Raw genomic sequence first — 11,746 nt, 5'->3', positions numbered from 1 at the left:
ATTGAGTTTTGAAATTTACCTGACATAAACTTAATCACTCACCAGCGAGAACCTGCAAAGGGAGTTCGAGAGGCAAGGAGGCGGGATTGGGGACTGAGGGGTGCCAGACCAGAGGAGCGCGGACCAGGGAGCATGGGAGCGAGATGGAGGGATGAGAGGGTGGAAGGAAGGGACAGGGAACTGAGAGGGAACGGTGCGGTACAGAAGTGGAGGGACTGTAGAACTGGGGTGGGTGGGGTCGGGAGTTGGGGGCGAAAAGGAAAAGCCGGGGGCTCGGTGGGTAGGGAAGACGAGACAGAGTAGGCGGAGCTGGGCGACTCCAGAGGCAGGGCTGGGCCACTGGAGGGGGTGGGATTGGAAGTCGGAGGGGCCCATCTGGGGGTAGAAAGTGGAGGGGTGAGCCGGGGGTGGGAGTTAGAGGGTGGGGGCTGGGGTGTGAGGGACAGAGTGAACTAGGTGGGTTCAGAAGAGTGTCGGTGTCGGAACTTGGCGGGATAGACTGGGCCAGAAGGAGAGGCCCGCCGACTGTGCACAGTGCGGGTGACACTGCCTAGAAGTCCGCGGCAAGGGGTGTGGCGGGGTGTGTGTGTGTATTCCTCGGTACCCGCCTCCTGCACACACACACGCCTGGCGTTCTAAGGCTCAGTCTCTGGTCCCGCCTCTTTCTTGGAAGTGACAGACCGATCAGCCAATCAGGGCCGCGGGCAGGGCGCGGGACAGCCAACCGCGAGGCGGGAGGAGGGGCTGAGGAGGGGGCTCGCGGGGCAGGGGAGGGGGCTAGGGGCCTCGAAGGGCTCCGGAGCTGCGACTGGAGAGTCATGGCGCTGGGACTACAGCGCGCAAGGTACTGGGCTTCGCGGGCAGGAGTGATGAGAATTGGGGGTTCTTCTTCCAGCGACCCCTGAGCCGGGTGGGGAAGGAGCGGGTGCAAGCCTAGGACGCCCTCGGACGCGCGGTTGCAGGCACATCCCCGCCGCACTTTCCACCCTAGGGGATCGCAGGGGTGGGGGCATTTCCCCAAGTCCAGGCTGCCACGCCCCTCTAGCCAGGAGCGACTTTGGGGTCTTGATCCCCGATTTCCTGCTGCTCTGGGTTCGCTTCCCTTTCTGATTAGGGGTGAAACTCGGGGTCCCCACGGAATTGGGGTGGTTGCACTTGAGCAGTTCCCGGGCTTCTGCGGGAGGCATTTTCCTTCTTCAGAGTAACTTTTCTGGCCTCCGAGCCCCCAGAATTGAGGTTGTTCTTTGACACAAGACCCCTGGGGTCCTAGGAGATACGGGACAGCCCCGAATTGAGCCTTCCCAGATAAAAGGAATCCCTTAGAATTGGGAGTCAGCTGTTGATTCAAGAGAGAACCTCCATAACTGGACCCTCCCTGATACTGTTTCCCAAACCTTGGGTTGCCTAGAAATAGGCAGAGGCGGTCACCTTTCAGAAGCCACCTGGGGGACCCTTCCCAAGGGCTTTTCTTGTATTCTTGTGAAAGGTAGGGTCATCCCTTTAATAATAGGAAAACAGCCTGACCCACTTCCCAAAGTCTAGCCTCTTATCTGACTCCTCCAACCCCACCCAATTCCTGTGACAGTGGGAAGCAGCACCCAAGCCTTATTTGGGAAGACCCCAGAGAGGGTGCTGTGCCTGCTTCAGTGCGAGCTGTGATGGGTGCGCCCCCTGCCGCAGCGGCCAGCTAGGTCATCCTGGGCACGGAGTGGGTTTCTGTGTTCCCTTCCCAACAGGTGCAGATCTGCTGGGCAGCACAGGGAACTGGTGTTCTGGGTCCACAGCCAGGGGTCCTGTCTGGCCATGTTTTCATGGGACCCCGGAAAGTATCTCAAGCCCTTGATTTCTCCCGTCCAATCTGAGGCGTCCAGGAAGCCTCACCCCCTTCCCTCCTCCCTGGCTTCACAGGTCTGATTGGATCTGTCTACACCCTCATGTTTTCACATCCCTCCCCCCCTCACCTATACTCCCCCCTGCAATTCTATTCCAGTCTCTGGCTCTGGGCCTGCCAGGGAAACTCTATCCCACCCTTTCTGGGCCAGCCCTGGCCCAGCCCCTCCTGACTGGGTGGGGGCCCCTCTTGGCTGAGCTGGGGGCGCTCCCCCCCTCCGCATCTAAGGACAGCCCTTTCCTTTGGTGTCATCTGAGCCTGCGCACCACCCACTCATAACTTGCACCCGGATCCCGGCCACGCTCCATCCCCTCCTGCACCCCTAGGATGGCATTTGGGCCAAAGAGGGTCTGGGTGATGGTGAGTGGGCCCCCATACTCCTTACTGCTTCCCCCTCTTCCAGCTCTGGCTAACTGCCATCCCACCCCAGGCAAGGGTGATTCTCGGGAAGCCCCGATGGGCACTTGGCCCTGGGTGTCTCCCAGGTCAGAGGGTTCCCAGAGAACATAGGACTTGGGGTACAGGCACCCCACTGATTACCAGGTCCTTGGGAATGCGCAGAGTCAGGAGTAGAGAGACTCCCCCAACCCCTTTCCCCAAGTCCCTTCTCCAACCCAAACCCTGCCTCTGGCCTTTTCAGGCCACCTCAGGGCAGTGCCAAGAGGATCCTTGCATGGATTCAGCCTAAGGCCCCCCAGATCTTCTATACTTTTTGCAAGACCCCCAATACCCAGTCGATTGTCTGGAGAGGCACAGGAGCAGCCCCGAATGTGGGGCCAGTGTCCCCACTTTCTCTGTGCCTTTGCTCTCAGGGGCAAGTTCTTCAGGGCAGGGAAGAAGTGGGCTTCTCCCTCTCCTGGTGTGTGTGGGGGGGCACCAGGCCCTAGTCCCCATCCCAGGCCTTACCCTGGGGCCTCCCAGTCTGGCTCCACCCCCTGTTCTCTGCTGGAACACAGAGGAAGGGTGGCAGGGCTCCAGCTGCACGTCTCAACCTGGGCAGAGTGCCAAGGGGCTGGACCAGGGCTGGGCATGGGGCCAGCTGGGGAAATCCGGAGGCAGCAGGGGTGGGAGCAGGGGAAAGGACAGGGGTCCACTGGGCGGTGGAGGGGCCGGACAGGGGTCCCTTGGGTGGCATGCCCACCAAGGCATGTCACTTAAAAGCCCAGGCCCCAAAGTCAGGGTTCAAATCGTAGCTCACCAGCTTCCTGGCTGTGTGGCTTTATGCCAGCAGGCTGCTCTCTGAGCCTCAGTTTCATAGCCTGGAAAATGAGGGTTCTACTTCCCGTTTCCTGCACCAGATCTGGATGATGAGTGGTGATGGGACAGACCTTAGGTGGGCAATAAACTGTGTTCAAGTCAGACAGGATTCTGGGCAAAAGCAAATGCGTGGTTGGATTAACAGAAGCGTTGAGCATAGCTGCGCATTGGTGGAGGGCCCTGGGATTACCAGCTTGGTGACTTGGGCTGATAATGCAATTGCTTGGAGACTCAGTTTCTGACTCTGTAAAAGGGAGATCACTTTTCCAGGTGCTTAGGGTTGTTGAAGGGACTTAATGGGGTCTCTAAGCTCATGAGTTTTCAATACACCAGTACTATCATTATTATTAGTATCACTATGATTTAGTCTTTTTCTCAAAGTATTGTGTAAAAGTCACATGTGTGATTGCACACACACACCACACCACGGGGTTACCACTGAAGCCCGAGGGTTTCTCCAGAGCCTATGAGTCTCCTAAGCCTTCCATCCCTGATGTGGACAAAGAGGGAATAATAAAAGTTGCCTGCAATGCTGGAGACCCAGGTTCGATGCCTGGGTTGGGAAAATCCCCTGGGGAAGGGGATAGGCTACCCACCCCAGTATTCTTTGGCTTCCCTGGTGACTCAGACAGTAAAGAATCTGCCTGCAATGCAGGAGACCTGGGTTCGATCCCTGGATTGGGAAGATCCCCTGGAGAAGGGCATGGCAACCTACTCCAGTATTCTTGCCTGGAGAATTCTGCTGCAGTCCATGGGGTCTCAAAGAGTCAAACCTTTATATAGCATTGACCAATTGCCAGCCTCAATTCTAAGCCCTTGACATACAGTAACTCATTTAGTCTTCACAACAGCCCCATGAGTATTTGTGCTGTTCTTGGGCACAGGGAGGCCGTGCAACTTGTCCAAAGTCACACAGCTAATAGGTCATGGAGTCGAGACTGGAATGCTGAACCAGAGGAATTAGCCCTGACTCTGTTTAAAGAGAAAGGCCAGGGACTTCCTTGGTGGTTCAGTGGTTAAGGCTTCGCCTTCCAATGCAGCCAGTAGGGGTTCCATCCCTGGCCAGGGAGCTATGACCTCACATGCCTCAGGGCCAAAGAAAAACCCCAAAATAAGAAAACAGAAGCAACATTGTAACAAATTCAATAAAAACTTTAATAATAATAATAAAATAAAAATATGTAAATAAATACAGGGAAAGGCCAGAGACCAGGAGAGACCCACCCACACTTGCTGTCAGAATATCAGGAGAGCAGGCTGGGAGCCAGAGGGAGGGTCCTGCCGCAGCCACCAGCTAGCTCCTTCTATGAAGGGAGGAGTCGGCCACAGAGAGGAGTGTAGAGCCCAGCTGCCAGGGAGGTGGGGGCCCCCCCCCTACCCCCATCCCGGTCCCATTCCCTGTTCCCTCCGTCTGGGCCCCCAGCTCAGTGAGGCCCGCCCACCCCCACCCTCTGGGCAGGAAGACAAACAAGGCTGGAACAGAACGGGACAGGAGGACGGAATGTCCTCTGGGCAGAGGAGGACTGGAGGCCCCTGCCCCCCGCCAGCCAGGAGGGAGGGGATGAGGGCAGTTGCTGGCTCCCTCCACCCCTCCACCCAGCCTGTCCCCTTCTGTGCCTCCCTCCCACTTGCATGAGATTTTTCCCATCTGTAGAGAGACAGGAGGCACCACGCGCCTCCCTCCATTGCCTGGGGGTGGCGCTGCAGGGCTCCTGTTTGGGGGTGTGGTTGATGCCCCAGAAATGGCCTCTGGCTTTTAGGAAGGTCAGCTTCCCCTTCTCGGGTTTTGCTTCCATGGAGGCTGTGGAAGGGGCCGGGCCCAGGATAGGGGGGCGGCGGGGGCGGGGGGGGGGGGCGAGGAGGGGTTGGTTTATAAGAAAAGAATTAGAAGGAATTAGAAGAATGAAGGCTTTGAAATCTCACTGCCCGAGTTCAGATCCCAACTCTTCCAGTTAATGGCTTTATGACTCTGGGGTGAAGGACTTACCTTTTCAGAGTCTCAGTTTCCCCTTTGTGAAATGGAGGTTTCAGAGCCTAGGCTTTCTTTAAAAAAAAAAAAAAAAAATTATTTATTTGGCTGACTTCGGTCTTAGTTGCCCCATAGCATGTGGGATTTTAGTTCCCCTACCAGGGATCAAACCATTGTCTCCTGCATTGGAAGGTGGCTTCTTAACCATTGGACCACCAGGGAAGTCCCTGCCTAGGGCTTTCTTAGGATTGAATGAGTACACGTAGGCTGAGTCCTTACTTAGTGCAATGCCAGACTCATAAATACTTAGCAAATTATAGCTGCTTATTTATGGTTTTTCGTACTGTCCACGGGGTTCTCCAGGCAAGGATACTGGAGTGGGTTGCCATTTATAGCCAACTCACTGGAGAAGACCTTGATCATGGGAAAAATTGAAGGTCAAAGGAGAAGGGGGCAGCAGAGGATGAGATGGTTAGATAGCATCACCGACTCAGTGAACATGAATCTGAGCAAACTCCAGGAGATAATGGAGGACAGAGGAGGCTGGTGTGCTATACTCCATGGAGTCACAAAGAGTTGGACATGACTTAGCAAGGGAACAACAAATTTATGGTTTTTTATCAATAGTAGTATCTCAATATAGATAAGATTACACATATACTATACTATATGTAACATATTCTATCATTTTTCCCCAAAAAACTATAGAGTTTGGATTCAGAGAGACCTGGAATTTGACTTTTAAGACAGTGCAGAAACCGGAAGAAGTATTAAAACCTGGAGATAATCCAGGGCCATACAACAGGAGATGAGGGTTTGATCCCTGGGTCGGGAAGATCCCGTGGAGAAGGAAATGACAAACTACTCCAGTATTCTTGCCTGGAGAATCCCATGGACAGAGGAGCCTGGCGGGCTACAGTCCATAGGATTGCAAAGAGTTGGACACGACTGAAGCAACTCGGCACGTACATAGAACAGAGGAAACTGAAGAATTCAGGCAGACCAGTGTTCAAACCTTAGCTTCACTCCTTGTGGGCAAGCACTGCACCTCTCTGTGCCTGGGTTTCATAAGTTCAATGGGGATAATGATATTGTCTTCCTCCTAGGGATGTCTGAGCTACATGGGTTAATTTACACACATGGCACAGGGTCTGACATAATAGTAAAAGCTGGATACGTGGCAGATATTTCTGAAAACAATCAAACAAACAAACAAAAAAACACGATAACTTTCTACTTCCAACCCCACACGCAGAATTCAAGCATTTGAAATGGATTAAAGGGCAGGGGTAAGTGGTTAGCCATTGGCTGAACAGAACCCCCCAGGACCCTAGGGATGGTTTGCTGTGTCTCTCTGGCAGGGCCCGGGGAAATGGGTCGTTGGACTTTGAGATCTGTACTCCAAGATTCTGAGAACTCAGCTCAGCCGAGGAGGGAAAAGGGCAGGAGACGGGGTTCAGGGAGGTTGTAGGGCAGAGGGCCTGGAGGGGGCTGCAGGCATCTTCTTGTACCCTCCCTCCCCTTGTTACTGGCCATCGCTGCCAGCCTCCTCCCAGCAGGAGGCCTCCCTGTTACCCAGTCGCCCCAAGCCCGGGGAATAATCAGCAGATAAGTCAGGGAGGGGACAGGGCGGCCCTGGGCACGGCTTGGAGAGGAGTGAGGCACCGGAGGGCAGCATGGGCTGGCGCACGGACAATAAAACCCGAGGCTAGGAGCGACTCGATAGTATAAACCACCCAGAGAGCTCCAGGAACTCGCCCGGGCCACACAGCGAGGCCTGCACAGTCGCGGTTCTGACTTCTCCGAGACCCATGTGGCAGCACCCCACGTGTTTGCCGCATCCAACTCTTTCCCTTCCCGGAGCGCCTCCAGTGAACGCAGGCCATGCCCGCAGGTCGAGCACCGAGCTGCGCAAGGAGAAGTCCCGGGATGCGGCCCGCAGCCGGCGCAGCCAGGAGACCGAGGTGCTGTACCAGCTGGCGCACACGCTGCCCTTCGCGCGCGGGGTCAGCGCCCACCTGGACAAGGCCTCCATCATGCGCCTCACCATCAGCTACCTGCGCATGCACCGCCTCTGCACCGCAGGTGAGCCCCGTCCCCGGGAATTCCCACCTGGGCAAGGCCCCGCCCTCGGAAAGGTACCTCCTGAGGAGACCCCTCCGGGAAGCCGCGTCCCGACAAGGCCCCGCCCCCAGATGGCTTCCCGGCGGAGCCCCGCCCCTCTGGAATCCAAGTCCCCGGAGAGGCCCCGCCCCCTCGAGTTCTGGCCAATCGGAATCCAGTCCTAGGAATCCCCGTCCTCTTCGAAGTCTGTTATTTGTTAGGCCCCGCCCTTTGGAATGCTCCCTTGCATAGCTCCGCCTCCTTAGAGTTAGAACTCTAAGAAATAGAGAAGGCTCAGACCTGAAGAATCCGCCTGCAATGCAAGAGACCCGGTTCCACACCTGGGTCGGAAGATTCCCCTGGAAAAGGGAATGGCTACCCACTCCAGTATTCTTGCCTGGAGAGTTCCATGGACAGAGGAGCCTGACGGGTTACAATCCATGCGGTCACGAAGAGTCAGAGAGGACTGAGCGGCTACCACTTTCGTTTCACTGTTTCACTAAACTCCCTAAGGCACCTGGACCCTTAGGATTTGGTCCCCTGGGAGATCTCAGCTAGACTCACTAGTTATATTGTTTGTCCCCTTGAATTCCCACCCTGTTAAACTAAAAGTCAGCGGGAGGCTTTCTCTCTCTCTCTTTCTCACACACACACCCCTTGGAATCCCAGGACCCTGCAAAGATTTTATTATGGGGAAAGTGGAGTCATCCTCTGGAGACTCTGCCCCTTAGACTTTCCTGTCTTGTATTCTGTCCTCCTTAGAATTCTGTCGCTTGGGAGTCCCTGCTTCTTTAGAATTCTGCCCATCAGGAAGGTCCTGCCCAAGAATTCTGAACCCTTGGCAAGCTTGGCCCCCTTGGAATTCTGACTCCCCTTATACCTTGGCCCCTTGGAATTTTGACCCCTGGGAATTTCATCCCGTTAGGATTCTGCCCTCCTCAGGGTTCTATTAGGGGCTTCGCAGATGGCTCAGTGGTAAAGAATCTGCCTGCAATGCCAGAGACTCAGGTTCGATCCCTGGGTTTAGAAGATCCCCTGGAGAAGGAAATGGCAGCCCACTCCAGTATTCTTGCCTGGGAAATCCCATGGACAGAGGAGTCTGGCAGACTAAAGTCCCAAAAGAGTCATAGGACACTACTTATTGACTAAACAACAAGAGTTCTATCCCCCTGGGAGACCCCTGCCTTCCTAGAATTCTGTACCCCTGGGAGGCCTTGTTCTCTTAGAATTCCAGCCCTCCTTGGTCCTTCCCTCTTCCTTGGGACTCCAAGTCACTGGGATGTGCCCCACTCACCTGGGGGTACCTGTAAGTCCCTCTGAGTGAAGGAAAGCAGAGGGAGGCTAGCCAGGGCGGGCTCACGGCTGACTGGACACACCCCATCCATCCTGGCCCGGACACCAGGGGAGTGGAACCAGGTGGGAGCAGGGGGCGAACCGCTGGATGCCTGCTACCTGAAGGCCCTGGAGGGCTTTGTTATGGTGCTCACCGCCGAGGGAGACATGGCTTACCTGTCAGAAAATGTCAGCAAACACCTGGGCCTCAGTCAGGTAAGAGGGACTCCTACTTTGTGCAGGCAATGCTGGGATACGGATGGCACCAGAACCACCTTAGCCCTGCTTTTACAAGGCCCACAGTGCAAAGGGGAGGCAAATATGTCACCAGACAGGAAAATTTGGAATGGGTAGGGCTGGGGTGGGGCAGCTAAAGGGGCTGTACAAGCCTGGGGTGGACGCTGGTACCTGACCCAGACTGGGAGGGAATCAAGGGCTTCCTGGAAAAGACATCTGAGCTAAAACCTGAAGGACTTACCCAGTCAAAGGGTATGGTGAATGGTTGGGACCACCAAAAGCTAGGAATGTACATGGCCAAGGAAACAATATGCCAAGACACAGATGTGAGATAAAAGCAGAACCTTTGGGGACATTTCTCCGAGTTAGGTGCAGAGTGCAGGGAGAGAAAGTGACAGAAAGGCTAGAGGTCAAAATTTAGGACTGAAATAGGTTTGTCTCCAGGGCACTGGGGAGTCATGGAAGGATTTTAAGCAGCGGAGAGATTGTGTCATAAAGGTGCAATCAGATTTTCATTTTAGAAAGATCCCTCTAGCTACTGCACAGAGATAGAATTGGAGAGAGTGAACCTAGAGGCTGGAAACTCCATAAAATGGTGGATGTGGGGTCCCAAATGGGAGAAGAGGAGTAGGATGAGGGGCCCGGGGATGGGGAGCCAAGAGGCTTAGGGAGTAGAACTAATTTCAGCTCATCTTACACCCAGTCCCAGGAGACGGCTGCTGTTTTTTTTCTTATATCACATAGATGAGTGCACTGCTGCTGCTGCTAAGTCACGTCAGTCATGTCAGATGAGCTCCACAGTTGGCATCTATTCCTTTCCCCTGCCTTGTTATCCCACTCTTTAAAAAAGAAAATTTATTTATCTGCATCAGGTCTTAGTTGCATCATGAGGGATCCTTCGTTGTGGCACATGGACTCTCTGGTTGTGGCCTTCCTGGCTCAGTAGGTGTGGCTCTCAGTCTTAGTTACTCCTCAGCATGTGGGATCTTAGTTCCCCAACCAGGGATCGAACCCACATCCCATGCCTTGCAAGGCAGATTCTTAATCACTGGATCACAAGGAAAGTCCCCATCCCATTCTTGATGCAAACTTCTGTTAGTTTGAGCTCTTGAGTTCAGAGAGGTGAATGTTCCAAGGTCCCAGAGCTAGGAAATGGCAGAGCCAGAACTCCAAGATCTCATCACTCCCCTGTTCAGCTTTAGCTCTGACCACTACCTCTAAGATAATGTTCCATCATTTCATCATAAGGGCTTCCCTAGTAGCTCAGCTGGTAAAGAATCTGCCTGCAATGCAGGAGACCTGGGTTCGATCCCTGGGTCGGGAAGATCCCCTGGAGGAGGGCATGGCACCCACTCCAGGATTCTTGCCTGGAAAATCCCCACGGACAGAGGAGCCTGGCGGGTTACAGTCCATAGGGTTGCAAAGAGTTGGACGCAACTGAGGGGCCAAGCACAACACAGCACAACCCTGCTTTAGTTCTCTTTGTATCAGTTAGTATATTGTTTTATATGGCTCAGACGCTGAAGAACCTACCTGCAGTCTGGGAGACTCAGGTTTGATCCCTGGTTTGGGAAGATCCCCAGGAGAAAGAAATGGCAATCCACTCCTGTATTCTTGCCTGGAAAATCCCATGGACAGAGGAGCCTGGCGGGCTACAGTCCATGGGGTCGCAAAGTCAGACATGACTAAAGTGACTGAGCGTGTGCCCCACTACCCAGTAAGCTCTGAGAGTTAGGGGTTTTGTCTTTGTAGTTACTTCCGTGCCCACACCATCTAGAAGAAGGCCTGGCATGCTGAAGAAATGAATGAATGAATGAATGAATAAGGAGACTAGGAAAATAATCCGGGTTCATGAATTGGGGCAGGGTGATGAGGATGGGAAGGGTGAGATGGGTCAGAGGCCCTTGTAAAAATGCTTTTCCTCCAAGGCAACCCTCTGCTTCCCTCCCTCCCAGCTGGAGCTGATCGGACACAATATCTTTGATTTTATCCATCCCTGTGACCAAGAGGAGCTTCAAGATGCCCTGACCCCCCGGCAGAGTGAGTTCCCTGGAGGTCTCTGCCCTTAAATTACAGAAACTGAGGCTCCATCCTGCCCTCAGCATATCCTCTCCCCTCTGGAATCAGTTCAGTTCAGTTCTGTCGCTCAGTCGTGTCCGACTCTTTGTGACCCCATGGACTGCGGCACGCCAAGCTTCCCTGTCCACTGAGAAAAAAAGATGGGAAAAGAAGGACGCTGTGGCCCTGCCCTGGGGGAATGCAGGGACTCACCCCGCTCTGGGAGGGCGGGTCTTAAAGAGCGTAACATACCCCTGGGAGACCCTCTCTGGTTTCAGGTCTAGATTTTGAGGATGAGGCTGGGAAGAGTTTAGTAACCGGGGTGCTGGAGGGACCTGGGCCCTGTCCTGAGCTACCCGATGACCAGCTCCTCCCTCCCCGCCCCTTCCCTTCCCCTTCTCCCCCTACCCCTGCCCCTGCCCCCGACCCCGCGGCCCTCCTCAGGCCTGTCCAAAAAGAAGCCGGAGGCCCCCACGGAGCGGTGCTTCTCCTTGCGCATGAAGAGCACCCTCAGCAGCCGTGGGCGCACCCTCAATCTCAAGGCGGCCACCTGGAAGGTGGGCAGGACCTGGCCTGGAAGGGAGGGGCCCGCCGGGGCTGGACCTGAGCCCTTAAGTTCCCACATCGGGTTGGAGTCCGGGAATCTCCTGGGCCCAGGATCCAGTGGGGCTTTCTCAGGTTGGGTCTTGGACATCCTCTGGGTACTTACGAGGTTGGGGATCGGGCGGTCCTTGTATCCTTCCTTAGTCTGGATCTCTGTGGGCCTGGTACTGGGAGTTCTCAGCGTCCTGAGTCTGGAGTCTCCATGGGGTAGGAAAATCGGGTCCTCAAAGCTCCCTGTGTCTTAGAATCTGGAGACTGTCAGAACCTTCTTAGGTTGGGGTCTCTATGGGGTTGGG

At 54.8% G+C, this 11,746-nt stretch overlaps 1 protein-coding gene across 3 annotated transcripts in view; it reads left to right on the top strand.

Annotated features, from left to right (window-relative positions):
• The first annotated feature begins 736 nt into the window (after positions 1–736).
• HIF3A (hypoxia inducible factor 3 subunit alpha) overlaps positions 737–11,746 on the top strand; it is a 31,560-nt gene continuing 20,550 nt past the window's right edge. Inside the window, exons 1-5 of one of the 3 annotated variants that reach the window (XM_070387474.1) lie at positions 737–844; positions 7,012–7,202; positions 8,623–8,768; positions 10,745–10,829; positions 11,292–11,404. In XM_070387474.1, coding sequence (XP_070243575.1) covers positions 819–844; positions 7,012–7,202; positions 8,623–8,768; positions 10,745–10,829; positions 11,292–11,404 — 561 coding nt within the window. In that variant the 5' untranslated portion in view covers positions 737–818. Of the gene's footprint in view, positions 845–6,771; positions 7,203–8,622; positions 8,769–10,744; positions 10,830–11,291; positions 11,405–11,746 lie in introns of those variants that run through there. The other 2 variants (XM_070387475.1, XM_070387473.1) reach the window with 2 other exon arrangements.

This window comes from Bos mutus, chromosome 18, assembly GCF_027580195.1.
Source record: "Bos mutus isolate GX-2022 chromosome 18, NWIPB_WYAK_1.1, whole genome shotgun sequence".
Lineage (NCBI taxonomy): Eukaryota > Metazoa > Chordata > Mammalia > Artiodactyla > Bovidae > Bos > Bos mutus.
Note: the sequence above shows the minus strand (reverse complement) of the source record. Positions and strands in the feature narration are given on the sequence as shown.